This window comes from Pollachius pollachius (assembly GCF_949987615.1).
Source record: "Pollachius pollachius genome assembly, chromosome: 2".
Taxonomy (NCBI): Eukaryota; Metazoa; Chordata; class Actinopteri; order Gadiformes; family Gadidae; genus Pollachius; species Pollachius pollachius.
In genome coordinates, this window is record NC_136935.1 from 43,792,772 (window position 1) to 43,814,079 (window position 21,308).

The 21,308-nt window shown below is 48.9% G+C and overlaps 1 protein-coding gene across 2 annotated transcripts; it reads right to left on the reverse strand.

Annotated features, from left to right (window-relative positions):
• Positions 1-3,752: 3,752 nt before the first annotated feature.
• Positions 3,753-21,016, reverse strand: LOC307070915 (bromodomain-containing protein 4-like). Of its 2 annotated transcripts, none has more exons than XM_079729677.1 (21): positions 20,940-21,016; positions 18,689-18,954; positions 18,491-18,583; positions 17,922-18,059; positions 17,406-17,541; positions 16,812-17,170; positions 16,315-16,695; positions 16,060-16,188; positions 15,556-15,879; positions 14,913-15,172; positions 14,632-14,732; positions 14,082-14,339; positions 13,867-13,959; positions 12,007-12,408; positions 10,306-10,962; positions 10,114-10,217; positions 9,874-10,003; positions 8,999-9,126; positions 8,122-8,315; positions 7,229-7,487; positions 3,753-5,986 (listed from the first exon to the last, which is right to left on the reverse strand). In XM_079729677.1, exons 2-21 carry the CDS (start codon positions 18,815-18,817, stop codon positions 5,918-5,920), a joined length of 4,344 nt encoding a protein of 1,447 aa, XP_079585803.1. In that variant the 5' UTR covers positions 18,818-18,954; positions 20,940-21,016; the 3' UTR covers positions 3,753-5,917. The 2 variants fall into 2 exon arrangements, with proteins under 2 accessions (XP_079585803.1, XP_079585802.1); XM_079729676.1 differs by having other exon boundaries at positions 7,229-7,490.
• Positions 21,017-21,308: the final 292 nt, after the last annotated feature.

Consider the following 21,308-nt stretch of genomic DNA (forward strand, 5'->3'; position numbering starts at 1 on the left):
AAATAGGCCTCCATGGGTCTTGGGACGGCTGTTAAGAGACAAAGGCCTGGCTGTTTGCTTTTAGGTTGATGCAATAGTGTTTATGGAACCTCGGAGACCTTCCGATTAGGTCAACATTATCTTTCATTAAAACGTGACTCAGAGAGCGAGAGCGGGACGGAAAGGCGGGACAGGGGCAACAGACAGATGGGGTAAAGGGGGAAGAAGTAGTGGGGGGAATGACAGAGAGGATCTTTCCTGTTTATGTGAGTGGCTGAGTGGGTGGAGGTGAGCACACGCGAGGAGCCGTGTGTGGTTATTCAACGTCTACATTTACTTTCCCTAAGGGGCGTGTTGTATGACATAAGCACGTACGCACGCACCCCCCCCCCCCCCCCCACACACACACACACAACTTCCTATAGACCAGGGGTCAGCAACCTTTTCAACTTGCAGTGCAAGTTTTACATTTTCTCGTTAATGAGTGTGCCTTAAGCAACAATATATTAAAAATTAAGCTGAATTATGACACAGCGACCAAAAACATTTCCAGAAGACCTGGAATTGTACTATTTCCATATAGTCCACAATCATGCATTAACATTTTAAATGTTTTTTTGATTGTTATATTTGCAACATGGGCTTACAAATTATAATTACATATGTCCCATCTTAAAACACCATTTTCAGAAACTCATTCAAAAACATATTTGCACCGTGAGAAATGTAAAAAACGAGAATATATGAGAATGTTGGAACCATCCACATCAATATCTTTACGACATACAGCTTTGCAATACCATGTGAAGGCAATGCATAAAGGCCACTTGCAAAAATATTTTAAATATTTTCTTCTCTATTACTCACAACAGAGGTTTTAAAACTATTAATTGATCCCATTTCAGAACACTGGTTTCTGTAACTAATTTAAACATATTTGCACTAATTGTGCCAATGATTATGCTGCCCCGTGCCAGTGGTGGCACGCGTGCCTAGGGTTGCCGACCCCTGCTATAGACCCCCAAAACCTCTTCGCTGTGACTGGTGCATGCTACTTCTCAGCCCATGATGTTTAGTGTCCAAACACAAGAGGTTTCTATAGCGAAACACCACTACCACCAAAACATGTTGACTCTCCCATTGCAAAAGGAATGCGAGGGAATCGTTTTTTATGAAAGCCCAAGGCCACCGAGCATTAGCGGCAGCACAGGGAGATATACCTCCCTGCCTGTCCCCCGTCTACCAATAGATACAGGGCAGGCTGGCTGCATATCGCACCATGGCCCATATGCGTGTGAGCGGACCAGATAAGACTTTATTAGGAGTGGATGTGACCTGTAGCGAAAAAGACAGAGACCGAGGGGAAGATAATAAGTAATGTAATATATGCTGGTGTTGGAGGACTTGGGTCTTGGAGTAAGTAGAGATAGTAGCGCTCTGGGGCTAACATGGGCGGTTAGGGAACAGCCCGATGGAAGGGAACGAATTAAGAGATCCCTGGAGATCAATATGTGCACTATAAAACCTCTAGGTCGCGTGAGAAACCGCTAGGATGTTGGCGAATGGAAATGCATGTCAGCAAATTTGTGTGTGTGTCTGTGTGTGTTTTGCTCTCCCAGATGAGTCAAAGTGTGTGGAAATGACACTTTGTCACCAAGTATGCCTTTATCACATGTGGAATTCCTTAGGATCATCTGGCATCCATTTAGCAAAGTCCTTGATGACTCAACGACTTGTACAGTTCCTCCCTCTCATCCCCCAAAAATACGCACACACACACAAATACACACACACACACACACACACACACACACAACTACCATCATCCCAACTCTGACATCAACTTGCTTGTTGAGTTTGAGGAAACATGGAGGTCTCTCACAAGGCCACACAAAACAACAGCAACATGTGTGAACATTGACGGTCATAGCAACGCTCTGACCTACTTGCTCTTTCATTTTCATACATACAACGGATATGAGAAGAGCATGTTTGTACCTTTTGTTTACTTGGAGTAGGTCTGTTAATGGTATCCATCCAGCTGCAACACAAATAGTTGTGTAACCAGGGTCCTGGAATGCCAAGTGGGCTTGCGGTCATGCATTTACAAGTGCTTTGTCCAAGAAACACAACGCAAGAGTCGGTGATGACAACACAGATCCAGTCAGTGGTTTCATAGATGTCCAAACAGCAAGATGTCCCAGTTTTGGACATTTTATTTTATTATCAGGATCATTATTTTTCATTATGTTGAGGATGGTGTACTTTTTTCTGTCTCTTCCTTTTAACAAACTTTAAGGTCATCACTGGTCAGTGATATTATCTTTAAAATTAATTATCTTTGCTGTTCGTCTTTGCTTCAGTCAAACTTCCTTCCTTTGAAAGTTTGGTTAACGTTCACGGAAGGTCCGGACATGCTAAATGCTCTTCGGTAGAATTGATGATATAACGGCTGTTTAAGTGAAGCCAGGTCAGGAGACACTGCTCCGCTGATGGTTTGATCACGTCCCTGCAATACTGTACTGTAACTGACACGACAGCACTGAATAAAAGTAGTATCCCACTACCAGCTTTAGACAAAGGCCAACCAAAGAAGAATGAGCAAGTGCCCAGGAGGCCTTCAAAGCCAAGGGAAACCCAAACTTCCTTTTGTTCGGTCCCTTGTTGGTCTTTCATTGGCTCTGATGAAAAATGATTTCCTTTGGCACACTTCTTAACAGCAAAGTGTTTGATTCAATGGAGTGCGATCATGGAAAGACACACAGGCAGCAAGAACCACGCGTCTTCCAAGAGGCAATGAATGTTCAGGGCTGTCAAAGTCACAATGGGCACTAGGATGCAAAGGAACACAGACCAAAAAGGGGCTCTCACTGCTCATGGATTATGTTTTTTATAAGGAGGCAAAAGGTAAAACCACAATAGGTTGTCAGTGGTGATGCAAATGCAAACAAACAGAGCACATTTCGATCTGAGAAAGGAAGGAAGTTAACTTTGGATGCAAGGTGACGTCATACAAAGCATATAGAGACATGTTTTACTGGTAATAAAGTAAAGATTTATATAATTAAGTTATACTTTCGTTAGGATCCATTCTCCACAACAGCCATTATGGAGAACTGCTGCCTCCTGCATCATGTTTGAGGGCCTTTTCCTGACTTCACTCAATTGGAAAGCTAATTCGACATGCATAACCACAATGGCAATTCATCTTATTTGACAGTCAAATTCAGTGATGTTTGTGTTGTGGTCCGCCAAATAGCTGTGGGAAAGATTTGAACGCAGATGTCAGTATACTCTGTTCCACCCAACTATCGTTTAAAATATATTATTCAAAAAGTGTGGGATACTCTGATTAAATATAGCAGCAAAAGATCACGGTACCTATATTGAGGTCGCGTTTGCTAATTTCGTGATAATAAACTTATCAACTCATTGGCTCCCTCTCCTGGCTTAAACTAAAACTTTTATCATGATGAATCAGTATTTTTACAAGCCAGATCACGTGTAAGATAGGATGTATAATTATGTAAACATAAAACATAGGCAATGGAATGTCAGTCTTTTAACTTTTAAACTTTCATTGTAATTGCGATTGTGTATTTTTATTAAATTAATTAAATTCAGTCAAAAATGTTTGACTGTATGAATAAATAGGGTATGTATGCCTTCATGTTAACATATATGTATCATTTTGAAAGTAACTTTGATAGTGTGAATTTAATCTACCAAAGCCACAACAACAAAGGGAAATACAAGAATTTTTTAAATATTATTTTAATACTTTTCTTAAAAAAAAGATGTTTTACTCCATAATCAAAACAGAATAAATCTATTGACCTCAATACCTCCCACACTAACATACCACATGTTGTTCAAAGAAAAAACAAAAATCAAAAAGCATTTACAAAGGAGGGGCGACTCAAAACAATCAAATATGGGAAAAGGGAAAATAAATGAATGAAAGAATGAGAACAAAAGAACCAAATAAACTGACGGATGTCTGGGCCAACCAAAAGAACATGGGATAAAATCCCCCCCCTTCCAAAAACACAATGGCACACAGAAATCCTTGACTGATAGCATGGACATAAAACACGCACACAGACACACGCACACACAAAATAAAAAAATGAACATGAATGAGGGATGAAAACAGTTCAAGAAGTCTCTTACGACCATGAATGCTGTGGTGGTAGTGGTGATGAAGATGTGACTCAGAAACATACAATCTTATTAAAGAAACGCAACTTAAATACGGTGAAGCTAAAATATTCTAAAAGAAAAAGAACAGAAGTTAAGTAGACAGCTAAGTGCAGTAGTTTGTTGCCTTGACTGAACAATGGCGCCCCCATTAAAAAGGCATATGATTTTAAACAGGGATGAGGTCAAATTAAATAGAACGAAAACCTTAAATTGTCTTTAATATAAAGTTAAAAGAGGATGAATTTTATGTGTAACACATTTTGAATACACTTTTTCAGCACTCAATAGATTGGTTTTGGCATAATGTTGAGAAAAAGACGGAAAGCATACAAGAGAATGAGTGTAAGATAAAAACAATCCTTTCGGTAGAACCATACAAATGTTCTTTACAGTAAATTCTAGAAAAAAACCAAAACCAAAGCTCTGAGATGAGCATAGACAAGCTTAGCTCACAACAAATCTAATTCTTCTGGTGTTCCTCCTTTTCTTTTTTTCTATTTTTTTTTTAACTGATCTTTTTTTGTCGTATATAATATATATTCATGTATCTATTTATATATATATTTATAATGTATAGTTGTCTGGGGGCAATTCTTTTTAGTTTACAGGCCGAAGCTCTAAGGCAAAGGACACATTTTCACACCTTTTTAAACCCACCCTGTTCTCTCCTCCTCCCCTGGCCATCCTCTGATAACCTTCGCCACTGATGGGAGGGGCTTTCAGAAGCAGAGGGAGAGGAGGTCTCTCCTCCTCCCCTGGCCATCCTCTGATAACCTTCGCCACTGATGGGAGGGGCTTTCAGAAGCAGAGGGAGAGGAGGTCTCTCCTCCTCCCCTGGCCAGTCTCTGATAACCTTCGCCACTGATGGGAGGGGCTTTCAGAAGCAGAGGGAGAGGAGATCTCTCCTCCTCCCCTGGCCATCCTCTGATAACCTTCGCCACTGATGGGAGGGGCTTTCAGAAGCAGAGGGAGAGGAGGAAGGAGGAAAGCCTCTTTGCCAAGGTGATGTTCATGGGGGGAGGGGGGAGGGGGGGGATGATGGGGGGGGGTCGGTTCTCATGATGTTATGAGAGGACACTTACTGAGACCTCCCAGGTGGACCCCTTTAACCGGAGCCTCCCAGGTGGACCCCTTTAACCGGACCCTCCCTGACCCCCATGCCATAAAACCAAATGCTGGGTAAAATAAAAATGAGAGAGGGAAAAAAATAAGAGGGACACAGATTAGAAAAAGAAAAAAGAGACAGAACATAGCAATCTGCCCGATTTAAGTCTTGTTCATCTGTTTGAACAGCCGCCCCCCCCCTCGTCGCTTCGATCGCGAGCGGGCGGGGGAGGGTTCCCGTGCACGTCCGTCCTCATTGTCGACGTATCTGGAAGCGCACAACCCGAAAATAAACCGGGTACACAAGCCAGACAAACGCGCCTGGCAGCCCTCAGAGTGGTTGGCTTTATAGCTTCACGGCCCCCCCGTATATAGGACGCATGGCTAGTCATCCCCCCCTACTGAGAGAGAAAGGGGCCACCTCCATCATAGGGGTAGTGTGTGTGTGTGTGTGTGTGTGTGTGTGTGTGTGTGTGTGTGTGTGTGTGTGTGTGTGCGTGCGTGCGTGCGTGCGTGCGCGTGTGTACAGGTGAGCAGCGATAGAGCATATGTAGTAGAAGTAAGAGTCTATTTGCATGTTTTCCGCCAGGAACTGAGAAAAAAGCCATCAGTGTCCGGCACGCCTTCGCCCTCAGAACAGGTTCTCTTCAAAAATGGCCATGAGTTCGCTCTGGAAGTTGATGTCAATGGTGTCGGCCATCTGAAAGAAACAATAAGAGGATGTCACTGAAGTGGTTTAATGGACAGCTGTAGCCTGCATAACCTCTACACTGGCCTCTCGCAAAGAGGAGTAGTCTTTGATAACGCTTTGGTTTCGGTTTCTGTTGTTATCGATCAAGCCTGAAGAGTTTGGTGGGGGCGATTGATATTCATGAAATGCATAAACAGACATGAAAACAACACACAATTATACAATTCTCCATCACTCAGTTTCCCCTGCATTAAAAGGTATGAAGAAGTACCTCAGAAGTAATTCATGTAACAGTTAATACTATGATCGATAAGACTTAGAAGTCTCAAACAGAGGAATGAAGAAGAATGTATTAACCGCTAAACAGTTAATGTGGTCTCCCCTCGCTTTTCTTTTTCTCTCCCTCCCTGCCAGAACCCTGTCTCGGATCCCCGGTGTTAGTTGATCAGACAGTAAAACTGTCTTGTCTTCATCCTGGTTTTCTACCCTTTCCTGCCAAACATCTGTCACTTACCCCTCACTACTCTTAAGGAGTTGATCAAACAATTGATGTGGTCTTGCCTTCATCTTGTCCTCCTCCTCCTTGCTAGACCTCTGTCTCTAACCCCCTACTGCTCTTGAGGGATCGACCCAACGAGCGAGTGAGCGGTTGTAATCATCACCAAATGGGCTTTCTTTTGTCTCACAGTCCAACAATAGATCCCCCACAGAGCAACCAGGGTGCCATTTACCCATGTAGCACACCCCACCATCTGTTGAACCCTAGAGGGGTGTCGTCAGTTTGATCTGCCTTATTTTGTATAAAGGTCACCAAATAGAAAATCTGGGGTTGCACCTTTTTGTATGTTAATAACTGGAAGGTATCCCCAGAGCCCCGCCCGCTGTGTTTTGATTTACTGTTGGTGGTGATGAATTAAACACAGACAATGGGAGAGGAAACATAATGGGAGAGGACACACCATGGGAGATAGTGACACACAATGGAGAGTAACACGGAGGCTAACATAGAGGAGAGTGCATGGTCTATTTGGAAGAAACAAGACTTGGAAGCTGAACTTTGAATGAACTTACTTCCGTTAGTAAGTAATAAACTACTACTTACTCCTAAGAAACGTAAATAAACCATTGGTCGGGACTGCTGACATTAATCGACATTAATCGACGCACACGGTCCACATTGATCACGTGGGCCGTTCCCAGCCCCGACCGACCGCCGCCGCGTGTAAAAGGCCGTCGCGTGTCGCCGCTCACCGCTTCTCGCCGGCGGCGCTCCTGCTCCCGGCGCCGCGCCATCTCCCTCTGCTGGTCCAGGGCGGTCTGCACGGCGGCCGAGGGCGGGGCCGGGGGCGTGGCCGGGGGCTGGTTGGGGGCGGGCTGCGGAGAGCGGGTGGGAGGGGTGGAGGCAGGTGGCGTGGGGGCGAGCGGTGACGGTTGCTGCTCCTGCCGGCGGTGCGTGTCGTCCTTCGAGCGGCGGGCCGGCTCCGCCGTGTCCTCGTCGTCACGGCTACCGCTGCTGAGGGAAGGGACGGTGGTGAGCGGACGACGAAGCGTGAGTGACAGGTGGTGGAGCCGTATCCGCCATGAAACGATACACCTTCTGCGTCCTTCAGTTTCACGTGCATCGGAGGACCTTTGAGTAGGAATCCTAAATTCCTTCTCGTTACTGGCCCCTTTGGCCGCTAAGTGAGCTGCAGCCTGCGCGGGCTTGTGCAGGCAGAGCACTAAAGCACAAATAACAGTCATAAACTTTTATTAGTTGGAATCATAAATGAAAAAGCTTGGGTTTCACTTCCTTCCCTTTTCACAGTGAAACTAATAAGAGTATACATTAACTAAAACATACTTGAATATGATATACCCTCCTACTAGACTCTACAAGCTGCACCTTTAAAACCATACTCAACCAAGCTAGACGCAGGACCACGGCTGGTTTCTACCAACTTTTCGGTCCAAAATCCGATTTAGCTAAGGCTCCCTTTTTGTTTTTACTGATATTGCTTTAAATACCATAGTGTGAACACAAAACAAATCAGGGTCAAAGTACAACATCATGACAAATCAGCTGCTAATCCAAAACCAAATCAACCCTAAGCTACGAGGGGCGAGAGTGCCCTGAGACCCCTGGACTCCCCCCCCGCTCTTACCGCAGCTTCTCCTGCTCCCTGCGCGCCTGCTCAGCCTGCACCTTCAGCTGCCTCTCCCGCTCCTCCTTCTCCCGGGCCACACGGCGGAACTGCTCAAAGCTGTCGCTGGAGGAGCGGAAGGAGGAGGTGGAGGTGGTGGACTGGGGCCGCTGGATCAGGCTGGCCCACGAGCCCATGTTCTTCAGCTTGGTGTCCTGGGATTCACACAGAGAGAGGCAGAGGGACAGAGAGAGAGAGAGAGAGAGAGAGAGAGAGGCCGAGAGACAACGGCAGAGGGACAGAGGCAGAGAGCGATAGAGACACAGAGAGAGAGAGAGACCGAGAGAAAACGACAGAGAGACAGAGGCAGAGAGAGGCAGAGAGAGAGAGACAGAGAGGCCGAGAGACAACGGCAGAGAGACAGAGGCAGAGAGACAGTAAGAGAGAGGCAGAGAGAGAGAGACACACAGAGAGAGAGAGACCGAGAGACAAAGGCAGAGAGCGAGAGAGACACAGAGAGCGAGAGAGACACAGAGAAAGAGAGAGAGACCGAGAGACAACGACAGAGAGACAGAGGCAGAGACAGTAAGAGAGAGGCAGAGAGCGAGAGAGACAGAGAGAGAGAGAGAAACCGAGAGACAACGACAGAGAGACAGAGGCAGAGACAGAGGCAGAGAGCGAGAGAGACACACAGAGAGAGAGAGACCGAGAGAGAGTGAGACAGAGAAAGAGAAAGAAAAGAGAAAGAGAGAATAAAAAGGAAGGCATACAAAATAAATGTCCATAACATAAAGAACTGTAATTACATAAAGGGGAAAAATAAATTGTGCTCAGACGCACACTACCAAGATGTGCAAAGACTATGCACATCTTTATATTTGCACATATAAACACACACCTGTGCCTTCTTGGGAGCGCTCTGTGTTTTAGATTCCAGCTTGACTTTGACATCATGCTGCGAGGTGGGCGGGGCCGGGGAGTGCGGGAGGCGTGACCCTGGGCGGGAGCTGTCCAATGACTTCACGTCTATCGAGGGAATGACACGCCTTGTCGGTTAGAGAACCACACAATCATAAAGACCAATCGCACTAGTGTTATCACGATACCAAAATGATTTACTTCGATACGATACCTGACTAAATATCTCGTTACCGATACTGAACTGATACCACTGAAAAAACATCAGGAGAGGGCAGACTTGAATTTGTGATTTTTTGTATACTTATCTTTATCTATTTGAAACCAGATAACTAATAAACAGCATCATTTTTATGGTCTTGCCACTCAAGTTGATTTTGTAAACTCGTTATACTTTTTCCACAAATGTTTGGTTTCTTGTAGGAAATAAATTGTAGGAAATGTCGATCGTAATGTGCATAGCACAACCGAAATAGTTCATTTGACACCATGGTGTAGTTCTGTCTGCACGCCAGGTATGGCAGTGGAGCGCACGGCGACAAGAGGACTGTCCAAAGAAGCTCGTAAAAGATGAAGAAGAGAAGAAATATTTTTAAGTCTTTTGCTAATAATCTTGCTAATAACCACCAAAAAGGGCAGAGTAATGGCTTGTTTCCTGTTTTGTTAGGGAAATATTGTACTGAAGAAAACTTACTTGTGCAAGTTGATAAAGCAGTTTACCACTGATGGCAGGATTTGAGATGGATTTGAGCTCGTCCACCATCAGACTTGAGATACAAATCTCAAGCCGGATTCGTGAGAGCACACAGTGACACCTGCAAAGGCTGCGGCGGGGGAGAGGAGGAGCCGACTCACTGTGAGGGGGTCTGCTGTCCAGGCTCTTGTGTGCGTCCGGACGCAGGGCGGGGCTGAAGGGCGACGGCGGCAGGACGGGAGAATGGGACAGCTTCTCCTCCTTCACCCCCCCCAGATTGGACCTCTGCTCCTGAACACACACACACACACACACACACACGCGCACACAAAGCTTAGAATGCATTATTCTGTATTGCATTTTAAAGTGGATGCATGGGACACGAGGGAGGAAGGGCCTACGTGTTTCTTGGTCTGCGCAGGCGAGTGCTGTCCCAGCGGATGGAACTGGGGAGTCATCTGGGGAGAATGGAGCCTCAGAGACGGCGGGCTCTCCCTCAGGGACCCTGCGCACACACACGCAACATCATCAAGCCTCAAAACGCACACGTACGTGTGTGTGCGTGCGTGCGTGCGTGCGTCAAATCAACCCACCCGTTGCGAAAGGCTCCGTCTTGATGCACGGCGACTGCGGCCGGTGGTGCTGCTGCATCTGCTGCAGTTTCTGCTGCAGCGCTGCGGCCTTCTCCCGCGCGGCCTGGGGCCCCGGCGCCGCGGCCATGAACGACTGCGGCAGGAGGCCGTGGCCGGCCCCGTTCCGCTGGGCCGCCGCCGCCGCCGCCGCCGCCGTGACGGCCTGCGCGTGGGCGGGCTGTGTGGCGTGCGAGGGGGCCTGCGCGGGCGAGCGGGCGTGGCCGTGGAGGGGCTGGGCGGGGCCGGGGGCGGGGGCCCGCGGCTGCAGCGGCTGCAGGTACACGTGCATCTGGCTGAGGGGCAGCGAGGGGGGCGGGCCGGCGGGGCCGGTGGGCGCGGGCTCCTCGTCGTCCTCCAGCAGCGCCTGCGGGGGCTGTGCCGACAGCGTGCCCAGAATGGTGTGCGTGGTGGGGGAGGGGAGGGGCGGCGCCGCCCGCTCGGGGAGGGCGAGGGGCAGCGAGGGCTGAGGGGGCGCGGAGGAGGTGGAGGAGGAGGAGGAGGAGGAGGAGGAGGGCAGGGGAGCGGCGGGGGCCGGGGGCGGCTGGGCGCTCTTGGGGGGGAGGGGCGCGGCGCGGTGGCTGGGCCGCGACGGCTGCTGTGGAAGAGCGTTGTGGAGCGCTGCGGAGAGGAAGGAACATCTCGGTAACTGTCGGGACCGTCACATCAGGACACGCGGAACCGAGAGCGTAGACCGTGTTTCGATTGACGGCAACAAAATAAATCAACAAACAATGAACAGTGCAAGATGCTGGAGCGTTTTCCCGGCCCCTCCCGCTCACAACAACTCACCAAGACCACCTGTGTGGAGAAGCGAACTACGAGTAGCGGACTCCTACTCAGTACGGTTACTTAGAGAAATTGGACCTCAGAAAGGTCAAACCACTTCAGTTATTTGGAAATGGTTGGGGTACTTCAAGTCTGACCAGGCACGGACTAGCACTACGGTACAAGACACCTTCTCGGCCGAAACGGAAACCACAACCACCATCTGAAGAGACGGAGCCAACAGCCCAGCCCTGCTGCTAGTCACGCTTCCTAGATTCGACAACCAACATTTTCGCCTCCATATTTCCGCCATTGCCACACAGGAAAAGAAATCGAGGCGATACACAGAAATAACCCAGCAAAATTCCTTTCGGTATCGTTAAAGAATGACGCCTACAAGCACGTGAAAAACCGGGCTTCAAGAAGCGAATGACAATCATGGATGCTAAGTAGGCACTGCCTGGGCGGGAATATTTCCCCTAACATCCCTCTCCCTCAGCTCTACTCTCTCTCTCTCTTTATTTAAGTTAATCAATGTTGAGTATTCTACCTCTATAATGCTTGAGAAGTTTGAAACAAGGCATATGTTGGGAATCACAGCAGTTGTTAACATATTATTATTTTTTATTTAATCTGTGTTTAACCAAGCCATATTGGTTTGGTTGAAGGTTTGTCACCTATTCGTTCTGATAATAAAAAATGTTTTTTAACCATAATTAACGATCTGGTTTCTTTAGGGTTTAAGGAGAATAACGTGAAAACGGTATGTTAATTATTATCATTTAATACATATATTATGATTATTAGCGATATCGCTCAATATAAAAAAAACATTGATAACATTTTGGCCCCACTCAAAAGGTTTTCAAAATCCTGTTGAATTCCAATCAAACGTACCTGGTGAAGGTAGGATGGTGTGTTGGTTGAGGAAGGGGTGTGTCTCTGCCAGGGGCGGGGCAGCGTGAGTCTGTGCGTTGAGGGGCCCGGGGGGTGCCGGGCCGCCTGCAGTGGAAACCGTGGGGGTGGGCTCCGGCTTGGACTGGGCCAGGTGAGGGTTCAGAAAGTGTGCCAGGGGATCGAACCCGGACCCCAACAGCTGCGACGAGTCCAAAGAGGGGGCGGGGACGGGCAGGGGCAGGGCCGGAGGGGCAGAGAACAGGGGTTTGGACTGGACCACCTGGGGCTGATGGGGGGGCACTGGGGGCCCACCCCCGCTGTTAAAGGAAGAGTGGTGAGGCCTTTTGGTATCCTTGGTGAACACCGCCTTCTTCTGCTTCTGCTGCTGCTTGGGAACCAGCCCTGGTAGGGGAGAAAGGAGGGAGGAGGAGGTAAGACGAGGTCCAGACTGAGACGTGGGGTGGGGTGGGGTGTAGGGCTGGGCGATATACCGGTAGAAAAATTTATACCGGTATATTTTTGAAAGAGATATGTAGTTGAGACTATATCGCCATACCGGTATATTATATATTATTTTGATGTTGCCTTGTGAGCGCTATTTTATAAGGCCGACCGCTGCTCTCTGAGCCTACAAGCCATGTTCAGCTGCTCAATCCCGCCCCTTACATGTACGCAGTGTTCTCCCACCCACGTTACGCATCACAACTAACTTTGAATAAACACGTGGTGGTAGAGAGTACAGAACCCGTAAAGGGACATGGGGTAAAACTTTCACCGCATAAATTGCCGATTTCCGCGCAAAATATGCGGGGCTTGCATGATTTCATAATCCCCGCATTTTCGTTGCAAAAAAGTCACATATAACTTACCAGAAAGTTGAAAAATGTTGCGCTTACTTCTAACAAGAGCAGCCATTGCCCCGTTGCCGTGGGAACGTTATGAAGTGACGTAATTACGCGATGTGAACGTCATCGAAAAGGTGCATTTTCCGCAAGTTCCCGCATTTTTTCGCAAGTTCCCGCAATATCATCGCATAAAATTGCATAAATATGCCGCATATCTATCCGTCACACATCTAGATGGACACGCCCACCTGTGATGTCACAATGTTGCACATTTTCAAACCTGCTTGTAATGGCCAATCACACTCACACCTGGTGGTATGAGATGTCCCCTTTAATGTTTCTCGTCAGCACGAGAAAGTATCGCAGGCATATCACTGGCAGTGTACGTGTGTGACGTCAGCGAGTCAGTGTACGAGCGAGGAGAGCGAGCGGTAGCATGCGTGTCAGTTTGGTGAAGTAATGAACAAGTCCGGTTGTGTGTAAGAATAAAGTACCCAGCCTGTCAAGAATCGGTGGCCGCTTCATTCCGACCATATTCCGACCTATCAGCAGAACCACTGCCAATCAAAGTGAAGGGTGTTGCCCCCGATAGCATCGGCCCTGGAGGGAACGTCTCCCCTGTGCGGTTTCCGTATGTTTCAAACAGGCAACACTATTGTTTTTTATTACACGGCTCTTCTCAATCGCTCCGTTCACTTGCATGGGCCCTTCACAACTTCTGGCGTTGAATTTATATTTGATCATTCACCGTTGCTTAGTATAATTGACCGCTGTCAAGGAAAACGAAGGATTTTTTGCCTCTAATGACGTCTTTGGTATCACTCCGCAAGTAGTCCGGTAACTTGTCCCAAAAAAGAAACCAAAGACGCCCCAGCGTCTTTGGTTTCTAAGCGACGTCACAACTTTGGCGGACTATTTTTCTGCTGATCAACACTACAAATGCTTGTTACAAATTAATTGTATTGTTAATTGTATTTGCCCAGCCCTAGTGGGGTGTGGCCGGGGGTCTTGTCACCATGTTCAGAGTCTTCACTGTCCTCAGAGGAGTCGCTGCTGGCCGATGAGGAAGAGCCAGTCTTCGCCTTCGAGACCTCCAAGGCCTTCTCAGCTGTGGGGGGAGAGAATGAATTTGAATCGCCATTTATTAGAAAAAAGACCTTAATCTCCCACTGCTTGAAACACACACACACACACACACACACACACACACACACACACACACACACACACCTGTTGTCCTTTTCTTTTTCCTGAGGCTGCAGGAGACGTATTTTTCCAACTCCCTCAGCGTGGAGGGCTTCAGTGTTTCAAAGTCGATCTCAATCTCGTCCGGATTGGAGTTCTTCAGCGAGGGCTCCCGGGACTGGATAATGTGGACGACGCGGCCCAGTTTGTCCCCGGGGAGTTTGTTGATGTCCAAGCTCAGCTGGCGCTTCTCCTCGTACGACATGGGCTTGCAGCGCTCACCCGAGCCGCCTCCGAACACACCTGGGAGAGAGGTCAGAGGGGGCAGAGGTCAGAGAAGACGAAGGAGGTCAGCAGAAGTTCTCAATGCAGGAAGGGGCAAGAAATTCTGAGGGAAGCCAAGAAGCGGTGTTCCTTAAACTGGGTCCGAAGGCTTCCCAGAGCCACAATGTGTCGTTTTGTTGTCAAATGTTATTCAGGATCGTGTGCATCCTATGGGGGGGGGGGGGGGGGGGGGGTCTAGAGCCATGGTCTTGAGCATAAAGCGACCTGACACACACAGCAGTCGACATCATGTGAAAGCATGCGTACACACCGATGTCGTCTTCTGCCTCGAGAGACGCAGAGGGGACGAGAGGCGTCGGGCCGGCCAGGGGGAGCACCCCGAGACGACTGTTCTTAACCTCATCTTTCTTACTGCGGCGGAGAAAGATGGCTTGGATTAGCTCCGTATAAGAGGAACGGTATCATAGAAGGAGGCTCTACAGCTCAACTGTGGCAGAACTACTGTCCAGGAAACTCCATTCTCAATTAGGTTCAATATTGATTTCACGAAGGGACTGAAAGTGAAATAATATAATAATAAAAAAGCCCTACCCAGGCTTCTTCCGGTCTTTCTTGCCCACCACGGCAGGCTCCTTGCAGATCTTGCTCTTCTTGGAAGGTTGGAGGATGGCGGCGGGCGGGACCTCCACCATTTCCTCCAGTGCGGACTTCTTCTTGTGCTTCTCCTTCTTCTTCTCCTTCTCCTTCTCCTTCTCTTTCTCCTTCTCCTTCCTCTCCCTCTCCTTCTTCTTGCTGGGCTTGCTCACCTGGGGCTGGGCGAGGGCAGCCAGCTGCTCGTGGACCGCCTTCAGCTGCCGGGAAGACATCAACATAGCGGATGCATGAGTCATGTGCCCCCCGCCAGGCTGTATTGTCACTTTTTCTCCTCCCTCCCCACACGCCTTTAATTTCCCATCATCTAACCCAGTGGTTCCAAACCTAGTGGTCATGTCGCCGGATATGCATATGGGGTCATGTCTCATTGTCGACGGATAAACGATAGATATTTGATTTTGTAAAATGTGAATGGTCCTTAGTAAATACAAACAGAGAGATTCTTAGTCCCACGAGCTAACCCCTATCAACTGGTTGGTGTTGATGGGCGGTACGTGGAGAGCGGATGCACGTTAGGGTCACAAACCTTTTCTGACATCAATATGGGCTCACGGGCCCAAAAGGGAATGGGCGCTCTAACCTGCTCCTGTAGCTCGGCCAGCCGGTGCTGCCGCTCGCGCTCCGAATCGCCCGCCGAGGACTCCGTGTCCGAGGAGCTCGAGGTCCGGCGTGCCAGCGTGGCCGGCAGGACTTGACGCGAGGTGGGGGCGGGGATGAGGGCGGGGTGGAGCGCCGGGTGGAGCGCCGGGTGGTGGACCGGGTGGTGGACCGGGTGGTGGACCGGGTGGGGGGCCGGGTGGTGGACCGGGTGGGGGGCCGGGTGGGGGGCCGGCGAGGGGGCCGGCACCAGCGCGGGCTCCGTCGGCTCGTCGGGCATTTTGGCGAAGCGCATCTCAAACACATCCTGTCACGAGGACATTATGGCAAAGAGAACCCGTGAGCTGGTTCTGGGTGTGTGAGCCGCGAGTTTAGAAAACAGAAGACAAACAAACAAGACACGCACCTCAAAACATCGTCTGGCGGTAGGGCGGGAGGGGGGTTATTATCAGGTTGTTGAGGTGCAGAGTCGGTGTTGTTACTGTACCTGTAACTTGCGTGCCATGGCCACCACGTCGTGATCCGGCGGGTTGTATTTATAACAGTTGGAGAACATCAGGCGGACGTCGGCCGCAAACTCCTGGGCGTCTCGGTACTGCCTGGCCTCCAGCTTGTTCTGAAGACACGGACGGCAGACGTCAACGCCCGTACGTACACACACACACACACACACACGTTGCCGCCCGAGTGACACCGGATCGTGTCTCTCGCGCTCTAGTCCGCACGCCCCCGGCGAGCTCACCTTGACGGTGCAGAGGTCCATGGGGTGCTTGATGATGTCGTGGTAGTCGTGGAGGCTGAGGGCCTGCGCGTCCACGGGCTTGTAGAAGGGCCAGGCGTACTCCCCGTGCTTCTTGGACAGCATGTCCCGGACCAGGCCGGCGCAGTAGCGCAGCTGCTCCTGCTTCTTGGGGCTCGCCGTTCCCGCCAGCCCGATGCCGAGCACCAGGCCCAGGTGGTTCTGGGAGTCGGGCTGCAGGGCCTCCCGCTTGGGCTGCTTGAGCGGCCGGCTGATCTCGCGCCGGGGCCGCGGGTCGGCGGAGGAGACGGGGGACGACTCGCTGAGCTGGTCGTTTGCGGTGGGCGTGGTGGTGTCAGCTTTTCTCTTTTGACTCTTCCTCTGCTGTGAGAGGACACCAAGTAAATAAACAAATAAACGCACATTTGAGCAGGGCGTTCAGATGCTCAGAGACGTAGGCCGAGGTTCTGAATTAGTCGGGGCTTGAGCCACGGACTCACCTTGATGGGAGCTGCAGGGTTTTGCTGAAGCTGGTTGGGGTGGAGACCTGAGAGAGCGGTGGTGTGGGCGGTGGCTGGAGGAGGGACCGAGGTCAGGCCCTGGGCCAGGATGTCCAGTGTTGACAGGGGGAACGGGGGTCCGAGCTGAGGGGCGTGGGAGGGTGGGGTAGGGGGCACCCGTGGGGGCTGCGCCAGGCCGTGGGACGGGAGGGCCAGGGGGAGGTTGGGAGGGCCTTGGGGAGTGGGGGTCAAAGGGGGGGCGCGGGTGTGGGGCGTGGAGGAAGATGAGGAGTAGTCTCGTGTGTGTGGAGTGGTGGAGGGGGACGAGGAGTCCTGGCCTGAGTCTGGTCTGGTCAAACCTGGGGAAGGAAGGAAACGAATGAGGAGAAGCGATCAAGATTCATTGAACCAGAAGGGAACTAAAATCAGTCTCAGGATACAACTAGAAAGCTTCAGATTGTCGCTGAACTATCTATGTATCTATCTAATATGTCAACAATAGTTATGACTGCTGGGAAACATTGCAGAAAAGATGGATACGGCGGCAGATGTTTAACCACCAACCGTCTGGATCAGGTTCACTTCTGGTTTTACCTGGCTCCCGCCGGCTACTGCCGCGCCGTCCTTTGGAAACCACGGCGATCTCAGTCTCCTCCTGGGGCATCTCAGAGATCTTATTGAGAAACGCCTTCTCCAGAGACTCCGCCATCAACACAATGTCGTCGCCAGGCTGTGCACACACACACACACAATAGAACAAGTTCATTTTTTCTATCGCCAGTGTGATCGTCAATTTGAATGCAATAGCTGTTTCGTCCTTCAAATGAAAGGCGGGTTGTGTTTACCCGACGATGACTGACACTGTACATGTACATTATCCCGCTTATAACGTGGCTAATTACTGCTTTTATAGCAACGGCCTGATATTTATAGAGGCAGTCTGCCATTCAGAAATATGAATGCCTTAATCTACCAGTCAAAATGTAGTATTCAACCAGAAGCCGTGTAATAACATACAATAATAATAATCAGCCTCTATGGGTATAGAAAGGTATACACATTTGAAGAACAGAGGCCCATCGTGCAGTATGTGTGTGTATGTGGGTTTACCTTATTGTAAATGTAGCAGTTGGTGAACATGGTGTTGAAGTCGTGTATGCACTCATGGGCGTTCCAGTAGTAGCTATTTTCCAAACGTTTCTTGATAGTGCCCATATCCATGGGGGTCTTGATGATCTTATAGTAGTCCTAGAACCAGGGAGGAAAGGGACGGTGCAAGTACCAGTTAGTAGAGTTGTTTCACAGGTCTCCCCGAACCCTAGGATCCCCAACCCGACCGTAGAGCATAATACAATGTGGACCCTCACCCGTATGGGTGAGGGTCCACATTGTATTATGCTCTACGGGGTCTGGGTCGGGCCCTGTCTATTACCGGGTTCTCTGGGTCTGTTTAACCACAAGAGCGCAAAATATGGAGGAAAAAATGTTGAGGGGCTCCAGCTAGTTGGGCCGAGGAAATGCACACGGTAGAGATGGCAGATTGGCAGAATTTCCTGGGTTCATTAGGATTCTGGCCCCTCATTTTGGAGCCATGCAGACATTTAAACTAAAAAGCCTGATTCCACAGAATGGACATAATTATTTCAAACTCAAAAGTAGCACTCAGTCAAACTACTTACAGGCAGGTTGAGTTTGATGGCGTCTACGGGAGCTTGGAAGGGCCATGCGAAGTGGTGTTTCCATAAAGCCTTCAATACCCCTTTCAACAGGTACTGTGTACAAAACATAAAGAGTCAAAATCCCAGCCATCATGTTTATATACGACAGGTAGCAAATCATGAGCAAAACGACCCGCATAACAGATTGTCTCTCAGTACCTGTAGCTGATTGGTCTGTCGCCTGGGTCGGGAGGGGTTCCATGTTTCGGGAGCCGGGGGGTTGCAGGAGAGAGGAGGCGGAGCTGAGGGAGGAGTCTGGCTCCTGCCCGCCTCCAGTCCGTCTCCCATGGTGAAGGTGGTTTGGGGTGGGGTGGGTGGGGGAGGGGGGAGGGGTTTGCAGACGAGTCGGGGCTGATTGGACCTGGCGGGGGCAGGCACGGCAGCGGGGGCGCCGCCTCAGGCCATGACGCTCCTGACTCGACTCTCTGGGGGAAGGATGGTCATCATTATCATCGTCACCACCACTAGACAGTCACTGCCCCCCTTTACTAGGGTTACTCCGTAAGTCAACACTCTGCACTTTCTACGGGACGAGATCACCAACACCGTTAGTTTCATCCGCATGGCTCATATAGAACTTAAGAGGGCATTTCGTGAACTTGATTCAGATTCAATTCATTGAGGAGTAGGTAGGGGTCAGGATGCCTTTAGGAAAGCTGCGGACAATGGGGATCAAACCAAACCAACTAATGGTCTAGTTATACTGCGGGATCATTTCTCTAGTCTACAAGAAGAGCCATCTACAGGAAGGATGTTGGGAGGAGGGACCAGACTCTGCCAGAATTACTGGTCTATATAAAAGCCAGGGTCGTCTACAAGTTAAGGGTTTGTGTGAGGTGCAAGGACAGCATAGCACACTGGTACTGGGACAGGTGACCTGAGAGAGATAGAAAAAAGGAGTCGGAAATATAGGTTGTGTGTGTGTATGGGGGACTTATCGTCCCTGTTATACATGCGTTATATCTGTGCATAAATGAGACACTTCGCATTTGTCCATACACCTTATTTGTGTGAACCTGTGTGACAAACAAAACATATTGGAGAATTGCGAGGCAATATTGGAATAATCTGAAACAAAGTTGTGGTGCAATAGTACCAATGTGAACTACTTTCGATATCGACATGCTCAACTGCTCAGTAAGATGTGTGTTTTGAAATAGTGTTCTAAAACAAAAAATGGAATCTTCTCCTTTTTTTTCTGTTAAAGCCTTGACATAATTTCGAACGGTCTAGGGGGGCACATTCATAGTTGACCTCGGATGTGTTGATTCTTACTTGGACGTTAAATATACGTGTGGACACTTTGGACTTTTGTTTTATTGTGGATCTGACATTTGTGACAACATATTTAAAAGTGCACACATATGTATATCGATCCACGATTCGTATAAAGTTACATAACATTCCATAAATAAGAAAGCATTTTCTTTGATCAGGCCTTTCGGTCAGATGTTGACTTCAGGTTCAGCACATTTCACTACGCACAATCACATTCCCGCACACCGCTATTACCGTACCACATGTCGAAGGAGCGCAGACACAAATAACGTTAAGGTCAGATCTGCCGTGTTCTTCGAAGAGACTATTGAACGCTCCTGATAGTCTTAAAAGACGAAATAGCTTAATACCTTTGCTAATAGTGTCTAGCACATCAATTCAATTTCCAGGGTCCAGGTAATACAGCTCAAACAACCACTTAACACAATTTAACAGCGACTATACACCGTCACAATATCTGTGGGCGTTATTATAAGATACGAATCAATTCTAACTCATATTCATCATGAGACGACGCATAATAGAATAGCCTAAAAGTGCTAATTTGCTATTCCTTAACCTTCCCTGTAAGAATGTCGCCATGACGGCTGTCACCAGTTGACAGCTCGGCACGTAAACTGCCTTTCAGAATACAACTTTGACGGATTTAAGATTCCCGAAAGATTATACGCCACATTTTACCAGCGCCTCTGCGCCACCATGCGTAACCTACGCTTCAAGTTGATCGTACGTTATGTCACGAATACGGCCTACGGGGCTACAAACAAACAGCCTAGAAGCTAACTGGTTAGCATCATACTGTCCTGCAGGTTACGCGCACACTGACAACCAGGGACAGTCAGTGTCGTGAAAATGACCTCAACGTGACCCAAACAACGCTAAAAAAGCAACATACTGTACGCGCCGAGAAACAAAGTGCACAAACTTATGATAGCAGATTCATCTCGTGCGCCCGCACCGGTGCAAGGCCTGCGAAGACAGCCCATGCTCCGCTTGTCACTGCGAGCTCTGACAGCGCGGGGAATACGCCAGCAATGACAGATGTCAGCGTTTTACCGAAATTGTTGGATTCTATGCCGACGCTTGACGTGTCAATGTCACATTAGTAAAGGTTGAAACTGCGTTTTTTTACCTTCCTATGTCGGTTGTCAGCGCGCGCAGATCTTCCTCGCCCCAAATCCAGAACAAACAGTCCCGTCCGACGTCAGCGACGTCAGACGCAAGGGGGCGGGCCCAAAGCTGGTCAGACGAATGTCACCTCTTCACGATTACTCCACCCTGCCTGTATGTAGAAGCTCATGCAACACTATTAAAATATTTCAACTAGGAATAAAAATCGAAAACATTTGAACGATAAGCTTATTCCTTATTATCCATTATATATCCCTATACGACCCACAAAAAAATCCTTATTTTAGACATGTCGAGATTTTTGGAATTATAAATAACAAATTTCACATTTACATTCTCAATGTTTTTTAAAAATTGACTACAATGTAAA

Excerpts from the sequence above, each read along its gene's own strand:
- LOC307070915 (XM_079729676.1), bottom strand. The coding sequence starts at position 18,817 with ATGGGAGACGGACTGGAGGCGGGCAGGAGCCAGACTCCTCCCTCAGCT. Across the intron at positions 16,189-16,314 it reads TGGACCTCTGCACCGTCAAG|AACAAGCTGGAGGCCAGGCA; the intron begins GTGAGCTCGCCG and ends CCGTGTCTTCAG. Across the intron at positions 7,491-8,121 it reads AGGGAGCAGGAGAAGCTGCG|CAGCGGTAGCCGTGACGACG; the intron begins GTAAGAGCGGGG and ends CCCTTCCCTCAG.